Raw genomic sequence first — 25,513 nt, 5'->3', positions numbered from 1 at the left:
TCTCATAACAAACCCTTCTAGCTTGGTGTTTATTTTCATTTAAAATATAAGGAAACTGAAGGGATGCTACTTGATATACAGCAAGGTTTAAAATTTTTACATTACATTTGATTGGCAAGACACATGCAGTAGGTTTGGTTACACAGTGTGATTTTTGTCTTTTCAACTTAAGCGCTCATCACTTTCGGATGTTGTGGTATGAGGATTGGTGGGGGGGGGTGGATAGGGCTGTGTCTGGAGCTGCTGGGAAGGGGATTATTGCTCCCCTGTGGGACACTCTTTTAGGAATAGGTGTATTAATTTATACAGATTGTTCTCAACGAATTCATTTATGAACAGCATCTGGCTGTTAAATTATAGCACATGGAATAAATCTGGAGAAATCCTGTGCCGTCTCTGCCCTGTGGACAGCACTATAGATTCTCTTGCTACTATCTTTTTCTGGGCTTCTGATCCTCTTTGGAAGGGACATTTAGGTAACCATTTCCCTCCTGTTTTGGCTCTGGGCATGGCTGACATCATTTATTCTTTGTGGTTTGGGAGGTTAGGAGCTGAGAAACAGAAAGTGGGCTGTGGGGCTTTCAGATTCTGTTGGGGACTTGCCTATTGGTAATAAGTTGTCTCAAGTGTCTCCTGGGGATGCCTCATAGCTCACCAGTGACTTCCTAATATCGTAAAATGGACTCTCACCCCAAAGAGCCTGGTGAGGCTGTGACCTATCACCAACACCTGGTTTCCCCTTCTGTTATCCAGTTAACACATTTAATCCCTTCAGCAGCCCTGTGAGATGGGAACTTCTATTATCTTAATTTTACAGATGAGGAAACTGAGGAACAAAAGGACTAAGTAACTTTCGCAAGGTCACGCGGCCGTTGGGTGGTGGTACTGGGATTTGAAAACAGGCTCTTCTGTCTTCAAGAGTTGCCCAAACAATTGGACCAGCTGATCCAACCTGCCTGAAAGAACGGCTGTAGGCCAAGTATTCTAAAATAAAAGTTACTGTTTTTAGGACCTGTTTCCCATGTTTGAACAGATTTATAAATAGCAATCCCTTTTAACAAGCTACTTGTTTTGGTTATCTTGGAATCGATTTCATCCTAGAAGGTAATAGAAGTGGCATTGATCAAAGCTAGTTGTCCAAAGGGAGTTTTATTTCCTTTATTTTTTAATGACAGAGATGGGAGTGGCTACACCTGCCCCAGATATCTTCTGGGACATAACCCTTGTGACAGTGCTAAGTGGAGGAGAACTGTGGGGTCTCCATCATCGAGATATCTCTGTGTTGGAGTGGATCCAAAACAATTTTCTAAGGAGATTCCTGTCCCTGCGGCAGGTAGCTTCTCTGCGTACCTCTGAGACTTCAGCCCCAGGTTCCTACCAGGCCCTTCAGTGTTCGTAAGAGGGTGTCAGCTGCCAGCTGGGTCAACTTTGAACTGTGCGCACAGAGGAGCTTCCCTCCTGCCACTTGTTAGAATCAAAAGCTTCTCATTATTATCAGTTTGGTTCAGAGAAAAAATATATAGGAATGATTGCTTGGAGAACATATAATCGATGAGTCTTCCATTTATTCTAAAATGATTCCCAGATCGGGCCATTCAATTGAGTAACTGAACTACCTGCGTGATCCCCTTAGAGTTACTTTTAGTGAGTCGAGGGTGATGCCTGAACCTGCATGAGGGACACCCTAAGAAACAACCTGCGTTCATCATCCCTGGGTCTGGAGGAATTCACAATTTCTCAGCCTGCTCTTCAGGGAGGGCCTGGGGAGAACCCCTTCCTAGCCTGAAAGCAGTGAGAACCTGTGAGCAATGGACAGTTTGCATCTCACGGACTCTGTGAAGTAACACACCAGGTTCCTCTTCTCCAGGTGGCAGCAAGGAGGGCTGGCTGTGGTCCCTCCTTGTAGCAAGCTCATAAGCCTCCAGCCCCAGTCTTGGTGTTGATGGTGTGGATGGTGTGGTGTTTGAGCGTGTGGGCTCTGGAGCCACACTGCCTGGGTTCATTCCCAACTCTGTCGTCTGTCAGCTGCGTGGTCTCAGGCAGGTTCCTTGGCCTTGCTAAGCCTCATTTCCTTCCTCTATAAAATGCGAGTAACGAGGGCTTGCCTCCGAGGACTGTGTGATGGTTTATGTGAGGGTCCCTGTGCAGTGCAGGGCCCACCTGGGCAGGTCTTACGTGCTCACTGGTGGCTCCAGTTGACTATCGTTGGTTCCATTCTATGCTCTCCTCTTGCTTTCCTTTCTGCCTTTCCCCGCCTCCTCGTATTTTTTTTTTTTTTTGTCCCATTGTGAGCTGCCGTAAATCTTTTCTGGAAAGTGATGAGGTATGAAAGAATGAGTGAACGAATAAATAAAGTTAATACAACAATTGCTAATAGGCACACTTGTTTGGACTCTCGTCTATTCTTCTCAAAGTCTTTCATGTATCTTTTCTGATTTTAATATGAAAATTCTCTTGCCGTATTATTTTACTCTGAATCCTGACACAGAGATCCCTAGGCCTTCTTTTTGGGTATTAAATAGCTTGCAAAGATGTGGCTCTTGTGTGCTTGTGTGAATGTCAAACCAACCCACAAATCCTCAGCATTGTCTTCAGTCGAGTTGAACTAAGCGAGTAAGATCAGCTTTATCTCACCACGAAGTTCTGCTTTTCAAAAGAAAGTTTGGGTGGTAAAACTCCAGGCTCATGTTCTGGAGGCTGGGCGTAGCCATTTAAAATGAGAGAGAGGAAAGGATGGGAAATGAATTGGAGCTAATGCCTGTGGGATGCTAGGAGCCAGCCAGCAGACTGGGGAGGATCTGGGCACCTCAGAGCCCCCCTCTCTGCCGCAGCTCCCCCCTCGGACTGCACCCACGTCAGGTAATGTCCCTGGGAGATATATTCATTCAGTTGTCCTGCAGACAGACCAGAGAGCCACCAGGCAAGATGATCCTGTTCATGTCACAGGAAATGGGGAGACAGGGGTGTGAAGCGGTTGAGGTGGGGATGGTGGGTCTGAGCTGGAAAAGAATACGTGGATTCGGCTGAGATGGGGCGAGCACCGGGGGAGAGTAAGCTAAGACAGAGGAGGCTCTGGGTAGGGGGAACTGAGGGCTGGGCGCAGAGGAGACGGCTGGGAGAGGAGGGTCAGTGGGTGGTCCACATTTTGCAGCCTTCCTGGGGTAGAATCGGTTGTGCTGAAGGTAGCTGACCGGCCATGAGACCCTGCCCGTTGGCCATAGCCTTTCACGGTAACTGGTGCTACGGTGCCCATGCACCTTGGGAACAAAGCCTGTTTGCACTACCGCTAGCAGCATCTCTGAGAAAAGCTCAGCCTCCAGCATCAGCATTTGTGGCTGCATGATCTAGGTTACAGTTCTATTAATTGTGTGACCATGGGAAATTCACTTCATTTCCCTGTGCCTCAGTTTCTGCATCTGCACAAAGGAAGAGTAAAAATGACAGTACGTCTCTGATTGAGTTGGAACAAAGCTCAACATAAAAGCTGTGCTGGGCTTGCCTGGTGGTGCAGTGATTAAGAATCCACCTGCCAATGCAGGGGACACAAGTCCGAGCCCTGGTCCGAGAAGATCCCACATGCCGTGGAACAACTAAGCCCGTGCGCCGCAACTACTGAGCCTGCGCTCTGGAGCCCGCGAGCCACAACCACTGAGCCCACGTGCCACAACTACTAAAGCCCGCGCACCTAGAGCCCGTGCTCCGCAATAAGAGAAGCCACTGCAGTGAGAAGCCCTGGCACCACAATGAAGAGTAGCTCCTACTCGCCGCAACTAGAGAAAGCCCACGCGCAGTAATGAAGACCTAACGCAGCCAAATTTTATATATTTTTAAAAAATACAAATATATTTTTTACTTATAAAAATAAATAAATAAAATAAATAAATTTTTTAAAAAAGCTGTGTCAGCATCTAAGCACAACACTTGTAACCTAGCAGGGGTTTGTAAATGTACCCATCCTAGATCTTCTTCAGGGCCCACCCAGCACATCAGCGGGGGATTCTGTCCATGTAAGGTGCTCAGAAGTTTCCTGACTGCTTTCCTACCAGTGACCTTATTTGATCCCTGTTCACACTTTTGGGATACAAAGGGCAGACAGACATTCTTATTTCCATCTTGCCAATGAAGCAATTGAGAGCCAGAGAAATGGCTCCTGTTTCTTTCCTGCTCCCAATGGCAAGTGTTGCTTTTCCTGAAACCTGAGCTCTGATTTGGGCCAACTTACTTCTCTGCAGTGAGCAAGTTTTTTTTTCCCACACCAGGCTTCAAATCTCCATCTGAAAATGATGAATGGGGATACCCCACATCTCCTCCAGCTCAGACACTGTCTGCAGCTGCGGGTCTGATGCAGGAGGGCCTCAGTCCTTCCCTGAGCTGAGGAGTGGGGCAGGGGTCTAGACACACAGGTGGGCACAGGAATTCATGCATCTGGCCACCAGCTGCTGAGTTCGCTGCCCGGAGACTCGTGCTAGACAGGCTGGGTGATGCAGAGGTGTGCGGGGCACCCTTTAAGACAGATGGGGTCCTGAGGGGCCCATGGGCACAGCCATGGCCCTGGTCAAGTCCAGGCAGCCCGTGCTCATTGCCACTTACCTGACCAACACTCTTTATTTTTTTATTCAAAAAAATGTTAATAGGTAGTACATGCAAATGGTAAAAATTTCAGACAATATCAAATGTATACAGTGAAAAGTAAGTCTCCTCCTGACTCCTCTACCTGCTACCCAGTTCCCCTCCTGGGAGGCAACCACTCTTAGCAGTTTCTTCTGTATTCTTTAGAGATTTACATACAATACTTTGGTGAGGGTAAGGTATATGTGTGTATTTATGTGTGTATATATATATATGTGCACACATATATATGTGTATATTTATGTGTATGTGTATATATATATATATACACATACACACACACATACATAAAACTCCCCTCCCATTGTTCTATTTTTGTTCTTTTCCATAACAAATATTTATTGGCAATTGTTCCACATGGATAGAGTGCTGCTTCATTCTTTTTAACAGCTACATAGTATTCCATTATATGGGGGGGTATCGTAACTTATTTAACAAGGCTCTTGTTGGTTGCTTCCAACCTTTTTCTTTTTCAAAAAAGTCTGCAGTGGGAATTCCCTGGCGGTCCAGTGGTTAGGACTTTGCACTTCCACTGCAGGGGGAACAGGTTCAATCCCTGGTTGGGGAACTAAGATCCCATAAGCCTCATGATGCAGCCAAATAAAAATAAGTAAATTAAAAAAAAAACAAAAAACAAGGCTGCAGTGAGCATCCTTGTCTCTATGAGACTATACCTGCGGGATAAACTCCCAGAAGTGGAATGGCTGGATCAGTGTGTGTGCATTGTGAATTTTGAAAGATAGAGCCCTTGCTCTCCAATGAGGTTCCTCCCTGAAGTGAGAAGACCTGTTTTCCCCATCTGCCCACCCAGGGTAGGGTCAACCCCTTGAATCATTGCTAATCTGACAGATCAAAAAGGATATACTGTGGTTTTACTGGGCTTTTCTCTTATTATGAGTGAAGTCTGGCTGCTTTTTTTTTTTCTTTTTTTACGTATACTTTTTATTTTGGAGCAATTTTAAATTTACAGAAAAGTTGCAAAGGTAGTACAGAAAGTTCTCACATACTTCTCACCCCCAGTTTCCCCTATTGTTAATGTCATATAACCACAATCCATTTGTCAAAACTAAGAAACTAACATTAGTACAATACTAATAACTAAACTCCTGACCTTATTTGGCTCTGAGCAGTTTTCTCATTTTGGCAAGGATGAGGTCAATGTGTAAGCTGAAGGTGGCACTGCAGGTGCCAGAGCCATCTACCTCCCAAGAGATTGTGGGTGCCTGTGATTTACATCATTCTGTGGGCCAGCACAACCCACAGACCAGGCCTCCTGAGCTGGAAAGCCAGACTTGATGGAGAAATGATGTCATGCTGTTTCTCTCAGTTCCTTTGCATGAGAAACTTGGGTATTGTTGTTAAATCATTGGGTTGGCACCTTTTTGCCGTTCCATCAGCATGTTCGTTGCTTTTGGTATTCCAGTAGAGGGGATAGGGTGTGCCAGGGCATAGAGGTATGAAAGTCCATCAGCTTTAAAAATCCCAATGACGCAAGTACTACTTCTGTTCCAGTAAAATTAACACATTACAGATAAGGCTTAAACTAACAGCTCCAATCTCAGTCCCTCTTCTCCCTCCCAGAGGCAACACTGTGGTTGCCTTCGTGTGTATCCTGTCAGGACTTTTCTGGAAAGAACAAACTTTTGAGGGTGCTGCCAGGGGTGGCTGGAGATGACAGGGGGCAGGTGTAGGGAACTCTCCCCCACGTTCTTTGCACGCACTCATGAGGAATGTTAATGTTCATCCTTCCCGTGCAGACAGCATGTTATACTAACGAGGAGCTTCATGGCACCACCTCATTTGAATGTCATAGCAGCTCTGGGAGGGAGGTAGGGACGGTCTTAACATGCTCTTCTTGGACAGACCAGAGGTAGCTGAGGCCCACAGCCAGTAAGAGGCAGAGTTGTACTTGAACTCTCTGCTGTTGCTTCCTGAAGGATAGATAACAGCAGTCGTACCAATAATGATGACGGCAAAGCTTGATCAAGCGCTGGTTACTTTGCACACATTATCTCATTTAACCCTCAGAACAACTCTGTGAGCTGAGTACAGTCATCGCTCGGTATCCTCGGGAGACTGGTTCCAGGTTGCCTGCAGATACCCAAATTCCGGGATGCTCAAGCCCCTTGCAGTCGGCCCTCTGTATCCGCGGATGCAGAACTCGCAGATACCGAGTACTGTACAGTACCGCCTGTAGTTATTAGGCTCGCTCGACAGATGAGAAAGCTGGGGTGCGGAGGGGAGGGGCAGTCAGTCGAGATGCATTGAGCTGGGATTCTCACTCAGCTGTGTCTGCCTCCTGAACCTGCAGGCTTTGCTGCTGTGCTAGCCATCCCCCATCTGTGCCCTTCTCTTACCCCACAGCTGCCTTGCAATACGACTTAGAGTTTATTGGACATTTTCACTCTGTAATTCACAGATCAGCAGTACCTGTGCTTCTGTGCCTCATCCTGCCTTAATTCCACTGGGCTGTGCCTCTGTCTATCTCACCTTAACCTGTTTTCAGGGCTCTTCTCATCCACTCACTACCTGAGCCCAGGATCTTCTCCTCTCATTGCATGTCTTTAGGATATTTCCCAAGCACCTGATGGGAGCCAGGCATTACTCTAGGTACAGCAGGGAACAGAACCGACAAAAATCGAAAATCGCTGCTCTCATGGCGTTTCCATTCTCCTGGAACAAAGACAGTTTCTGACCTGAGGCCTGGGTGCTTCTTCAGGTCTGAAACCCATTCTCTCTGTGCTGGGCTCTGAGCATCCTGCCTTCTCGCAGTTTCCTGGAGCAGTGGCACGTTCATCTGTCCGTTCTAGAGGCCCCGGATGTTTCCCCCTCAAGACCTACCTGCTCTTCCAGTTGCCCAGGGATGTCGCTGTGGGCTTGGGGCAGGTCCCCGGCTGCTCCGGAGGCTCGTGCGCAGGCGTGATTTACTGCACCTGTCCTTGCCACATGTCTTTAAAATTACAGTGCCCATTTCCTGCTGAAATAATTTCCACAAAGAGTGGCTCCTATTACCGCAAGAGGCTTGCAGACGTCATGATTTATTATTATTTATGGTCCCAAGGCCTTGTTTATGCAAGACGGGTTAGGTGCGTGCGATAGAAATGCCATTATGCAAATGACATTGAATGTCCTTACTGCGCCTAAATAATTTTTGTGTTGGACGATTAAACCTCATCTGTTATTGATATGGGCTGCAGTCGGGCTATTACAGAGTCCCAACAGTACTTACTCCCAGTAATGGGAAAATTGAGAGAGAGAAGCCAACACAATTGCCTCAAGTGGGCCGTGATGGTCTGGAAGGAGTAGAACATCTCGGAGGCCCGTGCTGAGGGAGCCTGCAGACTCCTCGGATAAATAAGGAAGGCTGCGCCGGGCAATAAATTAAGCCTCGGGTTTGAGTGGGTGCCTTGGAGGATTTGTGGCCTTCCAGTAGTGTGATTTAGCTACTTGATTTAGCCAGGGGACTAGGTAGCCCCACTCCGATTTCCAGGGTGGCCCTTGCGCAGTGAGCTGCCACCGTGGAGGGGAGGGCACAGGGAGGAGGGTGGTCACCGATGATACCAGGCATCCAATCTGATGCGCCAACACCACGGCTGCCTGCCATCTGGCCCCTGAGCACACCCGCCTGCCTTCCAGAGCTCACCCTCACTCTCTTGTTCTCTCTCTTTTTTTTTGACACAGCTGTGAAGTCCCATTTTGATCAGTGTTGATAGCTTATGAATTCCAAAATTGACAAAATTTACAGAAAAATGAGGATAATCCATCTTCCTTAGCAGCCTGTCAGGAGCTGGCCATACTTCATAATCCCCAATTACAGATGCTATTTTCTGACATTTACATGCAGATATTAGAACCAAATGAAAATGAGAAACAGAGAATGGAAATGCAGCTATTTATATGTATAAAAGACAAACAGGTAAATTCAAGACATTTAGATTGGATTTGGAGTCCCTTTAGGAGTCTGGAAAGAGACAGCTTTGAGCACGTGGGGTTTCAGAATAAAATGGTCAGACACGTGGCCTCTCCAGGCCTGTTCGTAGCCTGGCAGTTTGGGTTAAAAACTGGGTCAACTCTGCTGGAACAGCTGGGGATGCTTGGTTTGGTTGGGGCCACGTAGGACTTCCCCCAGGGTCTTAGGGAGTCCTTGGGGGAGCACCCAGAGCTCATGCTAAGCCATCAAGTACACGTACATTTCACAAATGAGTGAGCTTAGAACCTTCAACATTCGTCTTTAAAAATGGTATGTTTGTGCAGGGTAGCAGGCAATGCCAATGCCACTAGAGTCAGCTCCCTCTCCAAGGCAGATTTCAAAAAGTTGGCACATTCTGGGGACCAATTCATAAACTCCCCCTGAGTAGAAGATGCAGGAAGATACCACTTTTTGTCAGAGGGCTCTGGCCAGATGCACAGTGAGTTGCACCAATAAACCTGTAAAATGGGTTATAAATAATAAAATTAATGGGGAGAGAAGGAGTTCTGATGCATGGATCATCCGCTTCCTTCTCGGCTAATCTGGTGAGAGAGGAGGGTCTGGGAGGAGGCTTTGTAATGAAAATGTTCTTCCCATAAAATTGAAGGGAGAACAGCCTTGTTGCCCTCGCAGCTGTAGGTGGCACTGGCTTCTGGAAAGCCGGGGATATTAATTAGCAGTGCTTTGGATTAAAGTCTCCCAACCATGTCGGGTGATGCGATTTTTTTTTTCTCTTTGTGAGCTTGACATGGGTGGCAGGGAAAAGTCTGCTTGGGGGGTTCCCAGCTTACTGTTATTACTGAACTTTTCTTTTTATGTGAGGGATCAAACCTCTTCCTCTGCTGGAAATGAAAATGAGAGATTTCAGGGTTTTCCTGGGCAGCTGGGCAGAGAGAGGCTGTTATGTTGGAGCAGGCAGAGGAGGTGGAGATGGTTGGATGGGGAGATGTGAACGTCTCTGCCTTTGGCTTGAAAGCTTTTGTTTATTTGTGGGAAGCCTCTTTCTAGCCAGCAGTTTTAGTATTATTTGAGGTTTGATTTGTGGTTGAGAGGTGAAGGAAATAAAAGCAGGAGGCTAAAGTTAACGTGTGTGTATGTGTATGTGTGTGTGTGTGTGTGAGAGAGAGAGAGAGAGGGAAAGGAACTGTTAAAAATCAAGCTCGAACCAAGCCTTCCGAAGTGTATTTCTTTACATGTCCAGTCTCAAGGCCAATGGCTTGCTTGTTTAAATAAATTATAGGTATTAGCACAAAGAATGGTTATTATGCTTTCTTTCCAGGTATGAAATGCAAGATTCATGAAATTAACACGACTGCAAAATGCAAACATATTTTCAGTAATTAAAAGCAAAGGCTATTAAAGAAGTTAATCTTGATAAAGAGGCATATAAACAGAAACACCATTGTTATTGTGCTAGTTTTGTCTCTATTATTTACATTAGCTAAAATTTGGGCTTACACATAATAGCTCAAACCTAAGCCTAGTGTCTCCTTCCTTTAGTTTCTCATCTTTCTAAAACCAGAATGTTGCCTTCAATAGAGAACACAGCGCTTGAACCGAGCAAACAGTCCGATGCCTGATTTTTCTCTTAACAATGCTAACAATGTCACGTTTTCCTTTATTTCTCTGTTGTTTCCCACTAATATTAAGATTACTTGCTAACACTGACATCAGTCTGAGCACAGCTGTCCTCTGAGTTTATCATTTAGGCTGCCCTCTGCGACTAAGTGGGGAGAATAAATGAAGAGGTTCATACCATCACTGGCCGAACCCACCTGGAAACATTTCATACTGGAGGTCATTCTAGAGCAGGGACGTGAAGGGGTGGAGGGACAAGATTGAAGGAGAGGAAAGGAAAGGGCAGTCAGGGAGAAGGACTGGCCTTGTCACAGGTAGAGAGTCGGGAGCAGGTAGGTGTCTGAGGAGGTTGTGAAGCCTATGAAGATGCTCCTGGCCTAGCAGTCAGTCTCCCTCTCCTGGGCCCAGCGTGAGGCACTGTGCAGTCGTGGTGAAGAACACAGACTTTGGCATCAGAAAGGACCTGAGTCTTAACAGCCCCTGAGCGGCTCATTCCACTCCCTATTCTCAGTTTTCTCATTCGTACCAGGATAGAGTTGATGACGGTGGTGTCTGGTGGCGTTCAGGATCTCAGACTTGGAGTTGCGCTGCTGGGGGGTGATTCAGACACATTATTTTGGCCCCTTGTGCCTCATTTGCATCCTCTGTAAAGCGGGAGTAATAATACTTACCCCATATGGTCGTTGTAAGATTAAATAAATTAATAGGTTTTAACACCTAGAACACGTAGCTGGTGTGTAGTAAGCGTCCAGGAAATGCGAGTACTCCTGACTTATTCTGTGTCTGAGGGTTTAGATGAGAACTGGTAAAGACGTCTGAATTGGAGCCTGAAATAGCCGTGACAGGCCTGGTCCTCTCAGCCTTCTTGTTCTGGTATTTCTCTCGCACGATGTCTGTTTGGCTCTAGCAAACTTTGGTGACAAAGAGGACACACCCTCCCGAGGCTGCCTGTTTGCCTTTTCAGAATGTTGCCTGTTACAAAGTTCTTTCTGACGGGGAGCAGAAGGGGCAGAGAGATGGCCTTTGGCCTGAGGAGTGTGTATATGTGGGAGTGTACGTGTGTGTGTGTGCGCACGTGCGTGTCACCACTCAGAGGTAGCAGGGCAGAGGTGGTGGAGAGGGGCATCCAGGCTTACCTCCATGCCCCCATCCTATTGATCTTGCAGTACAGAGGGAAGTCTTTTCATTTCTTTATGGACCCAGGATAGCCTTTCTGTCTTCCCGCAGTGGGGAAATAAGTCCGAAAGAAAATGAGCTATGAGCATCCTGGATGTCCCCCACTCCTGTACCAGGTACTTTAGGATGGGGGACCTCCCTTTGCATGCCCCCTTTCAGGCCCCTAGGTAGCCAAGAGGCCTGCATTCCTTTGTGGGTAGTGGGTCTGCCTGCCCTTCTCCCTTCCCTGTAGCAGGGTTGAACAGCCAGGCCCCACCATGAACTGCCTGGAAGAAGCTGGTGGAATTTGGCTGCTCCAAGATAGAGCTTTGTTTTTGGAAATCTCCCTCTTCTTCTCTACATCAGGATCTGGATGGCAGAGTCTGAGCAGACCCTGGGGCTTCCCAAACAGGGAGTCCTCCCCTCCCTCCTCCACACGAGTCTCCCCGCCGCATCCCCCCACCCCACTGCATCTTCTTATCATTCAGGGGGCCTTGGCTGCTGGGTCCCAGCTCTTGTCCTCCGGAAGTGGAACTCTGTGCTCCAAGCTTTGTCATTTCTTCTCTTGCATTTGGGGAGGACAAGAGTCGGAATGCTCCGAGCCCAGGGCCTTCTCTCCCTGCTTTTCTTACAGATTTCTTGAGGTTCAGGGTGGGCCCCAGATTCCTTTGCTCCTTCCCTCTCTCCCTTCTCAGCTTCACTCAGGATATGTCCTGCCCAGGCCTACTGGTGGGACCCAGGTTCAGATCAGGCTGCCCAAAGGAGCCTCCTTATCTCAGAGGGAGAGCAGACATGCTGCCAAATGACTGGGACCGAGTAGCAGGGGACAAATGTCCCAGATGAGGTGTGGGGAAAATGCCACGGGAATTCAGAGAAGGGAATGATTTGTTTCAACCAGAGAGATTTATGGAACCATCCAGGAGGAGATGGCATTGGAAGTGGGCCTTAGAGGACAAGATTTGGACTGGGGTGAGGATGGAAACAACGTGAGCAAAGGCATTGAGTGGAGGGACTGGGGTGCTCAGGAGTTCATGTGTGTGGTGTGGCTGGAGTAGAGGGTGCCGTTTGGGAAGTAGGTAGATCTGAGTTGAAACTGGAAAAGTAGGTTGGGATTTGGACTGGGGCCTGTATGGTTTGGGTCAACATTACCTGGAGGCAGTGAGGAGCCAGGGAGGGTTTACCAGCACAGAACATTCGCTTACAACTAGCATGCTGCTTAGGGGTGGGGGAGAATGAATACTTAAAAAACTCATCTACAAAATCACTTTCCATTTCAAAAGCGCTTGTGGTGAACTCTGCATTGACTGTGAGAAGAGCATGAGTTAACCAGGTGATGAGGCGACAAAAAAAAGCAGAAGCAGGCTTCTTAGGCCCCGAGAGGACATTCTTTGGAACTGGGGCCCCAGAGAGCACACTCAAGACCAACGTGGGGAGGCCTTAGCACTTTGTTGTAGCCAGGGCTGTGTGGCCACCAAGCAGCTGCCTCAGGAAGTAGTGAGTTTCCTGTCACCAGTGAGTTTCGAGCATCAGCTGAAGATCAGCTTCCATAACCCCTGAGCTCCTTTGGGCCCTGAGATTTGGGGCTCACTAAGATTCTCTAAGTGGCTAGGGCGGGAGAAGGGGGCCTCCGGATTAGTCATTTCTGGCAAAGTTTCTCCCGGACAGAAACCACAACACCTGATTTCAGTCTCCTCTCTGGGGCTTCCCCTGCTGTCCCACACCACCTGGAAGGGTGTCTGGGGGCGGGCTGGAGGGGCGCCTGCCAGGCTGTAAACAGAATAGGGAGAGATGAGTCAGTTAAACCTTGCAAATCTCTTCTTGGAAGCCCCTTGATTCCACTGCAGACCATGTTGACCCAGGCATGGGCACAGTTCTGGAGAACCAAATGAATAACAAGCATGTCTCATTCATGCCTAGGGTACTTTCTGATGAATAAAAGTACTTTGCCATCACTTACCCTCTCAATGACCCTAGGAAGCACCTGTGATGCTGTTGGCAGAGCCAGGCCACAGTACCTGTCCCTGTTCATTTGGTTCCACAGGCATTTATGTCACATCTGTTCAGAGCTGGGCACTGGGCCAGGAGCTGCTGTCACAAAGATGAGGGAGACACAGCCCTATCCTCATGAAGTTCACACTGTAGTTGGGGAATGAGAACCCTGAGCAATTAAGTATACAATGCAGAGTGTTAAGTGCAGTGGTAGGGATGTGCCCACTTTGGGGTTCTAGGAACACAGCGGAGGGGAAATCCAGGATGGCTTCCTGGAAGAGGGAGGCCATTCAGAATTCTTGGCAGTTCTTCCCCTCAGACAATGCTGACAGTAGCACTTTGTAGATTATGGGGTACTTTTTTGCAGGCGTTATTCGTAGTCCCTCCTTTCAGCAAACATTTTTTTCAAGTTTGATTCATCTTTATTTGGTTTAGTGGAGATGCAATGCTAAAACCTAATTGTTTTTTGTTTTCTAACTCTTTTTAAAATTAAACTTTTTATTTTGAGATAATTGTAGATTCACCACATGCAGTGCTAAGCAATAATACAGAGGGATTCCATATACCCTTATCTAGTTTCCCCCAATGACAACATCTTGCAAAATCACACTGGGATACTGGTGTTGATAAACTCACTGGTGTATTGGCCCTGAGGACTAAAAATATGAGAACAAAAAGGCTTGCCCTCAGCGCTTGACTTTCTTATCACTCCCTGTGTGCCTTCTCACGACCCTGTGAGGCAGGTCATATATCCCCACATTACAAATGAGAAAAGGAGCCAAGAACTGAGGTGCCTGGCCTGGTCCCACACAGCACAAACTTGGCTGTCAGACTTGAACCCTGTCCTCCTGTCCCTAGGGCTGGTGGGCTTCCTCAGCCACACTCCTGCCTGTCATCAGTCCAGGCCCTGGGGACACAGCTCCCCTACTCCAGCTTCTGTCCTCCTCTGGGTAGGTGTGTAGGTGGGCAGGTGTCTGGTCCCTCAGGATGGGAGTGGTTGGCCTCTGGCCCAGCTCTCGAGGGCTACCTCTGGCCCAACGGTGAGCCTGGAGGAGCTCAGCAGGTGATGGGGAAGCCTTGTGGCCCCAAGTGGCCAGCTGAGGCAGCCAGCCCTGCAGCCTGTCCCCCTGCACTGCCCTGCTTCGTGCTGCCCTCCTTCTCACGTGTCTGTGTTTCTTTTCTCCTCCATGCTATGGCAGTGGTGCCCCGTGCTGATGAGACAATACTTGGTGCAGCCCCAGGCAGTCCTTTTCCAGGTAATTTCCTAGGGACCCAAATGACACCCAGCACACACTTTCCTGGGGCATGCGCCTCCTTGAGTCCCTGCTAGGATTCCTTGACCCTTCGTGCTGTGTAGTTTCCGAAATGTGATCCCTCTCCTTATCTTTCAGATTTTCACAATCGCCCCAGCAGGCAGGCAGCAAGGGGTTAGACTTAAATCTCATTTTATTAATACGGAAAATGAGGCTCAGAGAGCTGGCCCAGCTTGCCTGAGGTCACGCAGGTGAGAAAGAGGCAGAGCTGGGGCAGGAACCCCGTGCCATTGCTCCTAGTTCACTGTTCTTTCTACCACGGGATCAACCGCTATAAATGATGCAGATAAAAATTAGCTAAGGAAGTCCATTCCCCTCCCTGAATCAGTTTTTCCAGGTTGGGAAGGATGACCCTGAGCATCCTTCTAGCTCAGACATTTGAGAGTGCAAGACGGTTTGTTATCTGGAGCATGGTGTCTGAGAGGAGGGTGTGCATACTTGGCAGTGCTTGAACTTGAGGCCTCCCAGGAGTTTGTGACAGTAGGCAGATAAGTTTTGTTGTTTTTGTTAATTGATGCAAACAAAATGTGGAGCCCACCCATCTAAACTATGCTTGACAGATGATTGCCTTTTTTTTTTTTTAAAAAAAACCTTTTTGTTTTCTATTGGAGTATAGTTGATTAACAACGTTGTGTTAGTTTCAGGTGTACAGCAAAGTGATTCAGTTATTTATATACATGTATCTACTCTTTTTCAAATTCTTTTCCCATTTAGGTTGTTACATAATATTGAGCACACTTCCCTGTGCTATACAGTAGGTCCTTGTTGGTTATCCATATTAAATATAGCAGTGTGTACATGTCAATCCCAAACTCCCAATCTATCCCTCCGCCCCACCCTTCTCTCCTGGTAACCATAAATTCATTCTCTAAGTCTGTGAGTCTTCTTCTGTTTTGTAAATAAGTTCATTTGTGTAGTTTTTTTTTAGATTCCGTGATATACTGATATTTGTCTTTCTCTGTCTGACTTACTATACTGAGTGTGACAATCTCTAGGTCCATCCATGTTGCTGCAAATGGCATTATTTCATTCTTTTTAATGGCTGAGTATATTCCATTGTATATATGTACCGCATCTTCTTTATCCATTCATCTATAGATGGACATTTAGGTTTCTTCCATGTCCTGGCTATTGTAAACAGTGCTGCAATGAACATTGGGGTGCATGTATCCTTTTGGACCATGTTTTTCTCTGGTTATATGCCCAGGAGTGGAATTGCAGGGTCATATGGTAGATCTATTTTTAGTTTTTTAAGTAACCTCCCTACTGTTCCCCATAGTGACTGTACCAATTTATGTTCCCACGAACAGTGCAAGAGGGTTCCCTTTTCTACACACCCTCTCCAGCATTTACTGTTTGTAGATTTTTTGATGATGGCCATTCTGACTGGTGTGAGGTGATATCTAATTGTAGTTTTGATTTGCATTTCTCTAATAGTTAGTGATGTTGAACATCTTTTCATGTGAGTAGGTAGAGAAGTTTTATCCCAATTGGTTGCATTGGAGTGGATGCTCTGTGAATTGCTGACCTCGTTCATTTCCCTTCCTGGGTCATAGTCAAGGACAGCACCAGGGAGCCCTGATGGGAAGGGAGCAGAAGCCCAAAATGACATCCAAAGAAAGAACTCCAAAAGCCTGGAGAAGTAGCAGTGTGGAACACAGCTGTTGCCTGTGGCTGTCGGAGGCTGGGGGCTGATGGAGGGAGGATGGGGGGCTATGTTCCCAAGGACATAGGTGCACCAACACAACCCCACTGTTCAGCCCTTGGCTTCCCAAGTAACTATGCGATATGGAAAGAGATACCACTGTTACCAAGAAAAGAGACCCCAATAATGTATTCTCTTCTCTTCTCTTTCCCTTTCCTGGTCTTCCCTCCCGTTTTCTTTTTCTGTCACTCTTTCTACCTCTCCCAGCCTCCATTTTCAAAAAGGACTTGTCCTGCAAAATAAACAATTACATATATCTAAGTTAGTTAAGGCTGAAAAAAGTTCAGAAATTGTGCAGAGGAGAGAGTAAGATCATTGCAGGAGGCGCCAGCATTGATGTAGTTGTGGTGATTGAGCACTGAATTTGACTGGTCTTCCTGGCAACCAAGACAAAGAGGGATATGTAGTGGTTTCCAGTGTTCCTATTGTTCAGTCAGAGGCAAATTAACCATTTGTCAGGAGAAAAAACTTTTTTTCTGGTAATGAATTATAGGAGAGATTCACATGGAATTTGAATATTCTAATGGACACGTCTCCAGAGTTTGTTTGGTTTTTTTTTTGAAGTTCTTTGTATGGCTGTTTTCTTTTATTGCCTCTAATCAGTGCTAAATGCCTGATATTCTGTCACAGACCAGTGAAGTCACTTCCTCAGGGACTTCATCTCATGGTGGACAAGGATGCTGTTTTCTGATCACCTGACTTGATGAAAGGTAGAGGTGAGAGGTTAGCATGTTATTTGGAGCTCTTGTTTGAACACTCCCCAGCTAAGTTTTGGATGTTGTGGAAAATGTCATGCTGCTGGACCATGCATTCATTCATTCAACAAGCACTTAGGGGGCTCTGGTGCTGTTCCATGCTCTATGCTCTCAAGGAGACCTGGAGGGAGACAGACGAACAGCCATTACATGTGGTGGCAAGTATGAAAATAGAGGTCTGTGCAGAATGACACCAATTATGGAAACATAGACAAGGAAATCATGATTTATTGGTAGGAACGTGGGGCCCAGGAATGGCTGCACCAAGGAGGTGACATTTGAGCTGGGTCTTGTGGACAATGTAGGAGTTTAAGTGGCTGATGAGATGGGCCTCCCAGGCAGAGGTAGGGCAGTGCCTGGAGTGGCTGAGGAGCAGCCAGTGGAACGAGGTTCCAGGGATCCCAGGAGACTGGGGAGAATGCAGTTGCCTTTAAAAATCTAGGCAGCTCAGGGGGACAGACAGTGGTGAGAAATTAGGGAATAATTACACAGCAAATGAAATGACAGCATCCCCTGATTCATGCAGGAGCAGAGCAAGAGCTGTGGAATCCCAGCAAAGAAAGAGATTGGGCTCAAGGCCAGCCCTGTTAGGTGGGGTGGTGGGAGGCACAAATGGCAAAGGCCAGTGAGAGCTGGTTCATGAATCCAGCTGTCCCCCTGAGCCCCAGCTCTTTAAGAAAGTTCACTTTACCTTCTGGCAACCATCGGTGGTTGGGAAACTGGGTTTTTGGACCTCCCACTGCACGTGTTACACAAGTTGAAGATTTTCATGTCTTGAAAAGATGATTCAAAGCCAACTTTCGAAGTGACTGGACAAACCTTGATACTGAATTTATTGACTAAAACAAAATCAAATAACAAAAAGACCCCTCCATCTGGACATTAAAATAAGAGGCAAGATTGGCCACCCTCTCCCCATTTTCTTAAACCCAGGTCGGCTATGTTTTCTTGGGAATTAGAGGCTTTCCCTTGTGGACCCAGCTGCCTAGCCTGGAGTCTAGGAAGGGGCCAGGCCTGGTAGTGAGGTGGGGAGAGCTGCAGGGATGTTACTCTTGGCTAGGATGCTGCCTGGCTCTCCTGAGGATAAGGGGTCATTCATTCATTTGCTCATCCAAGGGTTCATTGCACAAGCTCTTCAGAGTCGAATCCCAGCTTGTCTACTTTTTCATCTCCACCTCTTCCTGCTGCAGGAGGTGCCTTGTTCTTGGATCACTCCTGTCTCACCCCTAAGCGTTCCTTCAGCTCTTCTCAGCCTGAGGGGGGTGGTCAGGGATTGCTTGGGTCCAGGATAAATACAGCCTGCCCAAGAAACCTTTCCTCACCACTTCCTGCGCCGTGTAAATGAATGGCTCTGTGCCCTTGTCCCTGTTGGATGGAGCTTCAGGGCCACGTGTCTTTTCCCTTGAGGTTTGTGGATAAAGGTCAGAGAGCATGTCTGGTCTTCACGTGCCATCTTGCACACAAGAAAAGCTCAATAAATGCTAAGCATCCACCATGCTCAGGCCTCCAGTAGGACACAGGAACATAGGGAAATGGGAGGTGCGGTCCTCACCCCGGGGTCCCAGAAACCCCAGAGACCCTCACAGGAGGGACCTAGAGACCCTAGGGTCACAGGAGGCATCTTGACCTCCTGTCTCTGCACACGACAATGCACTGAAGGAGGAGCTTTCATTGAGCTTTACTTTCTAATTTTTTAAGCAAATTAGGGGGCTAATGTCATGACCACGTCCCATTCTGCGTAGGGTAAAGTCTGGACAGTGACCTTTTCCCAATAGCTCCCTGCTTTATGGAATGAAGACTCTGCTGGGTGTGACCTGTAGCAAGACATATATTGTCATCTCCACCTAGTACACACATATCCACTTATATGGAAACAAAGATTAAGGAAACAAGACTTACTCTTTCTATGTGTGAGACTCTTAGAAAATTTCTCTTCTAGACTACTCTATTTTCTGTTTTAAAAGGTTGGTACTAGCAAAATGATTTCATACCTATTAAAGGGTTAGAACACAATAGGAAAATCATTAGGGTAATTGTGGAGATTTTGGAGTCAGATGTACCCAGGTTTGTATCCTAGCTCTGGCACCTGGAAGCCGTGTGATATTAGGCAAGCACTTTCCCTCTATAATAGAAACCTCAGTTTCTTCATCTGTAAAATAGGAATAACACAGAACCTACTACATGGGGTAATTGTGAGGATTAAATGGGATAATATAGGTAAAGCTCCTGCCACAGAGTAAGTGATCGATAAATGTGAGCTTTGACAAGGTCGTGAAGATTATGGTTTTTATTGTCCTGGTACCACTGGGATTCCTGCTTCCTGGGGAGTGGTAGTCATGAAGGACTTTCTGGAGGAGGAGGCATTGAAGCAAGGCAGCAGGTTGACCAGGACCCACTGCTGTCCTCACAGCAACCAGGAACTCTGTGTGAGCATCCCAGGACCACTTGTTTCCTTTTCCATGAAGGACAGACTTGCTCCCAAGGATTTTTGGCTGGACCTAGAGCTGACCATGTTAGTTAGATACCTTTGCCTTTCACATTTAGGTCTCTAATCCACCTGGAATTGATTTTTGTGTCTGGCGTAAAGATCCAATTTCTTTTTTCCCCCTTGTTTCTGAATGGATTACTGGTTACCCTGCATTTTTTATTAGAGTTTTATCCTTCCCTGCTGATTTGTACATCACCTCTCTCATATATCAAGATTCCATATATGCATGGATCCGTTTCTGGACTTGACTCTGTTTCATTGGCCTATTTTTCTGTGCCTGTGCCAGTCCCATACTGTCTTAATTACTGCAGCTTTATAGTGATTCCTGATGTCGGGGAGGCCTGTCCCCCATCTTGTCCTACCCGGGCTGGCTTCAGGCCTGTGTTCGTCTCTGCGTGTTTCAGAATCAGCCTCTGCTGGAGATGGGTGGAGAGCCCCGGGAGCTCTGGACAAGAATCTATCTCAGGGTGCCTGGGCCTGCAGTACCTCCTGGACTCACGGCTGCCATGCACCCCGCTTGGCATCTGAGCTGCCCTGGCAGTACTTTCTAATTCATTTGCAGAGAAAAGTGCCAGGAACGTGCCTGAGCCTGGGTCCCCTCTGCCTGCCACTTGCCTGGTGGCTCCTCTGGTTTCCCTCCCAGTGGCTCAGTCCTCATCATCCTTCCCAGGGTGCCTGCAAACTTCTTTCAGAAGACTGCTCACTTCCCTGTCCCTCTCTGCCAAGGACATAACCCTGGACAGACAGGAATGTGTCCTCCACTGGCAGTGCCAGGGTGGTAGAGGAAACTCCCTGTGCTAATGCTTGGCACAACTAGACTCTTTGGTTTGGGTGTTTGCAGATATTTCTTTTACTGAAGATAGGCCGGGGGAGTGGGGGTTGGAAGAGATCTGTCACTCATGCCTATACCGTAGTCTGTCCTTGAGTGGGAAGACAGGTTGGCATCTTCACAACCTTGCCTGGAGACCATTCTGGCAGTGGTTTGGATGCCAGGGAAATGACTCATCGCAAGCTCTGATTTCATGAAGTGGCTTAAAGAAAGGAGCATGACTCATGGGCCAAATGCACATGGTTAGTGTGGACTTGGTAAATCAGATGTGCGCACCCTACAGTTTTCAGCATACAGGTGTTTACAGGCTTCTGGAATTCAAAAACACTTGCCAGCTGTGACTCATATGCTTTGATATATTGGCTTTTGGGTGGGAGTTTATGGTGAACCATCCCCTGTTGACCCTGAACAAAGCCTTCTTCCCCTTGTGCCTCAGTTTACTCATCTGTGAAATGAGGATTTGGATTGAGTGATGGCCCAAATTCCCTTTAACCCTTGTTTCTGTGATTCTGCATCTGTGGTTTAAGAGCACAGAAATCAGAAACCTTTCTTTCCGTCCTCTTGTCTACAAGACTCTTATTTCTGCCTTGCTTTTGCTTATGGATGTCTCTGTCCTCCTCCTTGCATTGAGGAGGATGGTTGTCTCTGGCCAGCTGGGGCTGGGTAAGGGAAGCCTGCAGGCCATAAGGAAGCTAGGTTTGAACTCTTGTGCAGCTGCACTGAATCTTGTCCGCCTCTTCACTTGGGGAGACTTGCTGATTCTGGATACCTGCCTTGTTCTGTCGAGCTGAATCTGCCTTCTCAATACTGGGGGTCTGTGAGCCCCCTGGGGGCCTTGGCACTGGCACAGGTTAGCTGGCTGAGCCCAGAATGTGGTGGTGGCATTTGGCTGGGGTGCCTTGGAGTCTCAGTGCTGAGGTGTCTGTCTTGTTTCCTCTTTCAGACCGCCGATTATTCTACCATGGCCTCGCTGGCTGGAGGGCTGGACGACATGAAGGCCAACCTGACCAGCCCTACCCCTGCCGACATCGGGAGCAGCGTGCCGGGGCCACAGTCCTACCCCATTGTGACAGGTGAGGGCCCCTGGGGCGTGGGGGGTGAGTGGCAGAGAGAGAGAGAAAGGACGTGTGTGTGACGAGGAAAGCGGCTTCTTGGTGCTTTTGGACTTGATTGGCCATCTTTGTCTTAATGAGGTTATGAGGTCCTGGAACAGGTCAGGCAGGGGACTGCTGGGGCCAGGAGTTGTGGCTTCGATGAGACATGGCTGTAGACGCTCTGATAAAGCCAGAGGAGAGCAAATGGCAAACGGACGATGGGCTGGGAGAGGGGCCAGGGAAGCCTCGTGTCAGAGGGGCTGGGTGATTTCGGGGCCCCTGGAGGTGGGGCTGAGTGTTCAGAGCACTGGGATTAAGCCCTCTCAGGAGAAAGGCAGCCCTGTTTGGCATCAGCCTGGAGGATGAGTGGGATTCCTGGCAGATTGTAGATTTCCAGGCAGAGGTGGAGTTAAGAAGGGCAGGAAGTTTAGGCTTCCTTTCTGGAAGGCTCAGGACCAGCTGCTTTAGCTGTCAGTGTAAAGATGAAGAGTTTGGGCCCTGGGGGCACACTGCTGGGTTTGAACTTGCCATTGACTAGCTATGTAAGTTATATAAGAATTCTGGGCTGTGGTTTTTAAATCTGTAATATGGTGATAGCACCCAGCCCACAGTGTTGCTGTGAGGATTAATGCTGTAAACATATGAGGTGCTTAGACTCTGGTCTAGCACGCACAAGCACCCAATACATGTTGCGATTATTACTCCTCTCATGGTGGCTGGTCACGTCAGGCTCACTGCTGTGAAGGGGCTGGGCCAGGAGGGCGAGACAGGCAGACACCCCTCCCTGCTCCAGCAGCACTGGGATAGTTTGGACGGACAGACTCAGCCACCAGCTCCGGGAGGCTGTCCGACCACGCAGGCAGAAGGCAGTCTTGGACACTTCACATTGACAGACAGTGAGGGGCTAGGGATCACACTTTGGCCAGAGCCTTGAGGTCCAGCCTAAGGTAGCGGGATGTCCCTGTAGGTTGGTAGGCAAGACACAGGAAGTAGTGACAGAGACAAGGGGTTCTGAGAAATGTGAGTGTGCTGTAGTTGCATCAGGGCTGGATTCGGGTTAGAACTTTAGGCAGGGGTGGGGGCTGGACGAGACAGGCTCTCTCATAGCCTCATGTAGGTCCCAAGGCAGGAAGGGCCTGGCTCTGAGACTGGGGCTTGTGGGGCTCAGGCAGGAGCAGCCAGGACTCTGGCTGTAGATCTGGGCACCACATGGAGATCAGTTAAGAGGCAAGAGTGACTTGGTCCCCTGTCTACCTGAGATGGGGCAAGAGCCTGGAGGGCTGCTGAGCCTGCAGGTGGGGGGGTGTCAGTAACGGTGCAGGGATGGGGGAGAGGAACCTCAGTCAGAATGAACTTTTCCTAACATCACAAGTGTCCCATGAATCCTCTCCCCTGGGGTCATGAGAGCCCGTGACAAGACCTCTGACAGCATCCCCATTTTACAGATGCAGAAACCGAGTCTCAGGGAGGGGCAGTGACTTGCCCAATATAAGGGGTAAAGGGGAGAGCTGGAGCCGGCCTTCAGTCTCCTGGGTCCTTATTCTTTCCAAAGAAGCACAAATAATTGGGTAGGGGGGTGCGGTAGGGTAGAAAGAAGCCTGGACTAGTTAATAATAATAATAAGTCACTTTACTGAGTAGTTACGGAGTACCAAACATTCTGGTAGGTGAACTTGTTCTACCCTTGGAGGAGCCCTGGGAGGTGCGTACTGTTATGTCACATCCACTTTGTAAACAAGGAAACGGAAGCCCGGGGCACTTAAGTAGCTTGCCAGAGATCACAGCTAGTGAGCAGCAGAGGTAAAATTGAACAGCAGAACAGTACAGTCTGCCACTCTACCACACAGATAATCTGGGGGCTAATCCTGGCGCCATCACTTCCTTGCTGTGACTTTGGATGTGTCTCTGATCTCTCAGGGCCCTTGTGAGGATCACATGAGATCCCCGAGGGGACTGCTCTGCAGAGGGAGGGTTTGTTATTAGGGTTGGGGTTCATGGGTTTAGACAGATCACAGGAAGACATATTCTACCATCTGCACAAGCCTATTTAGATGGAAGATAATCCAGTAAACGCTGAGACTATAGTTGCATTTCCGAGACTCTTGTCTACTAACGTGGCAAACTGGTGGCCAGCTGCCCAAAGGGCTAATCTAGCCCACAGATATGGTTAGTTGGCCCCATGTAGGACTTTTTATAAATTTGAGTCAACATTGAAAATTTATAAATCTGGATCTCTGGCTTCCCTTGAAAAATCAGAGGATCTGGCCAGACTGGGCCGTATTCCCACATGGTCATGGTAGGCGGGGCCTTAGTGGCAGCAGCCCCTGGAGACATGGCCCCCACCCACCTGCTTTCTCATTATCTTACAAGCCTAACCTGGAAAGGAATTTGAGTTGAATACTCCTGATTTAGAAAGTTGGTGCTAAAAGCCAGCTGGGTGGTTTAGCTGTCCAGGATCTGCAGAAGGTTAAGTGTGGATGTGGGCTGGGTTTTCAGGTAAACCCTTGACCAAAGACTTGTTTGTATTATGATCAATCTATTTTAAAGTCACATCACAGAGCAGAAAAAGAATATAAATATCTCAAAGTCAGAATTATGCCTAATGTTGAAATACTAAAATTACTCTAATTCTAAATATATAATACTTATATAATAGTATAAAATTATAAATATAACCATTAGCTTTCTTGTAAGTAAACAATAGCTAGCTAGAAAAATAATAGGGGAAAACATTAACAATAGCATCAAAATAAAAAAGGTAGAATGCTGAGGAATAAACTTAACTTTAAAACTCCACTAAGGAACGTAAAAGAATAAATGGAGAGATATAGCTTGTTCTTAGGTAGGAAGACTCAGTATCATGAAGATGTCAGTTCCCCCGAAGCAATATATTAATTCAAAGCATTTTCAATCAAAATGCCAACTTTTTAAAACTTGTCAAAATGACACAAATACTGGATAAATAAACACTCAAGGTAGCTAGAAAAATTCTGAAATAAAGAAATGAGTAAAACATAGCATATTTTAAAATGTTATGATAAAGTTACAACAATTAAAACTGTTACTGAAAGTGAAGTAAATAGGCAAATGGAACAGCATGGAGCATCCAGAAATAGATCCAAATATATGTGGGTGTTTACAGATACAACATTGCAAATCAGTGGAGAAAAGATAAATCATTTAGTTAATGGTGTAGGGACAGTTAAGCCTGTTGGATCCATACCTCATTCTCTACATCAAAAGAGATTCCAGGTTGATCAAAACATTAAATTTAAAGAATGAAATCATAATAAAACTAGAAAAAAAAATAAGGGAAATTTTTTAATAAACTTCGAGTGGGGAAGGCCTTTTACAGTCTGTTCCAGGGAGGACTTCCCTGGTGGCACAGTGATTAAGAATCCGCCTGCCAATGCAGGGGACACGGGTTCGAGCTCTGGTCTTGGAAGATCCCACATGCCGCGGAGCAACTGAGCCCGTGCACCACGGCTACTGAGCCTGTATGCTGCAACTACTGAAACCCGTGCACCTAGAGCCAGTGCTCCACAACAAGAGAAGCTACTGCAATGAGAAGCCCACACACCACAACAGAGAGTAGCCCCTGCTCACTACAACTAGAGAAAGCCTGCGTGCGGCAACGAAGACCCAATGCAGCCAAAAATAAATAAATAAATTTATAAATCTGTTCCAGGGAATTCCCTGGCAGTCCAGTGGTTAGGACTTTGCGCTCTTACTGCTGAGGGCCTGGGTTCTATCCCTGGTTGGGGAACTAAGCCCACAAGTCGTGTCATGTGGCCAGAAAAAAAAAAAATCTGTTCCAAATACAAAAGGCAAAGAAAAATGATATAAACGACTGCTTAAAACAGAAATGTTTTATATATGTATGTAAAAACACCCAAAAAAAACAAAGAATAAAATACTTTTTTAAAGTGGAGCACAGGGCTTCCCTGGTGGCGCAGTGGTTGAGAGTCTGCCTGCCGATGCAGGGGACGTGGGTTCGTGCCCTGGTCCG

General features: G+C 47.3%; 1 protein-coding gene across 1 annotated transcript in view; it reads left to right on the top strand.

Moving 5' to 3' along the window:
- The window catches only part of PAX5 (paired box 5), a 192,102-nt gene that overhangs the window by 83,386 nt on the left and 83,203 nt on the right, over positions 1-25,513 (top strand). Inside the window, exon 7 of the mRNA XM_004271448.4 lies at positions 21,355-21,484. Coding sequence (XP_004271496.1) covers positions 21,355-21,484 — 130 coding nt within the window. The remainder of the gene's footprint in view (positions 1-21,354; positions 21,485-25,513) is intronic.

The sequence above is a fragment of the Orcinus orca genome, chromosome 6 (genome assembly GCF_937001465.1).
Source record: "Orcinus orca chromosome 6, mOrcOrc1.1, whole genome shotgun sequence".
Classification (NCBI taxonomy): domain Eukaryota; kingdom Metazoa; phylum Chordata; class Mammalia; order Artiodactyla; family Delphinidae; genus Orcinus; species Orcinus orca.
Note: the sequence above shows the minus strand (reverse complement) of the source record. Positions and strands in the feature narration are given on the sequence as shown.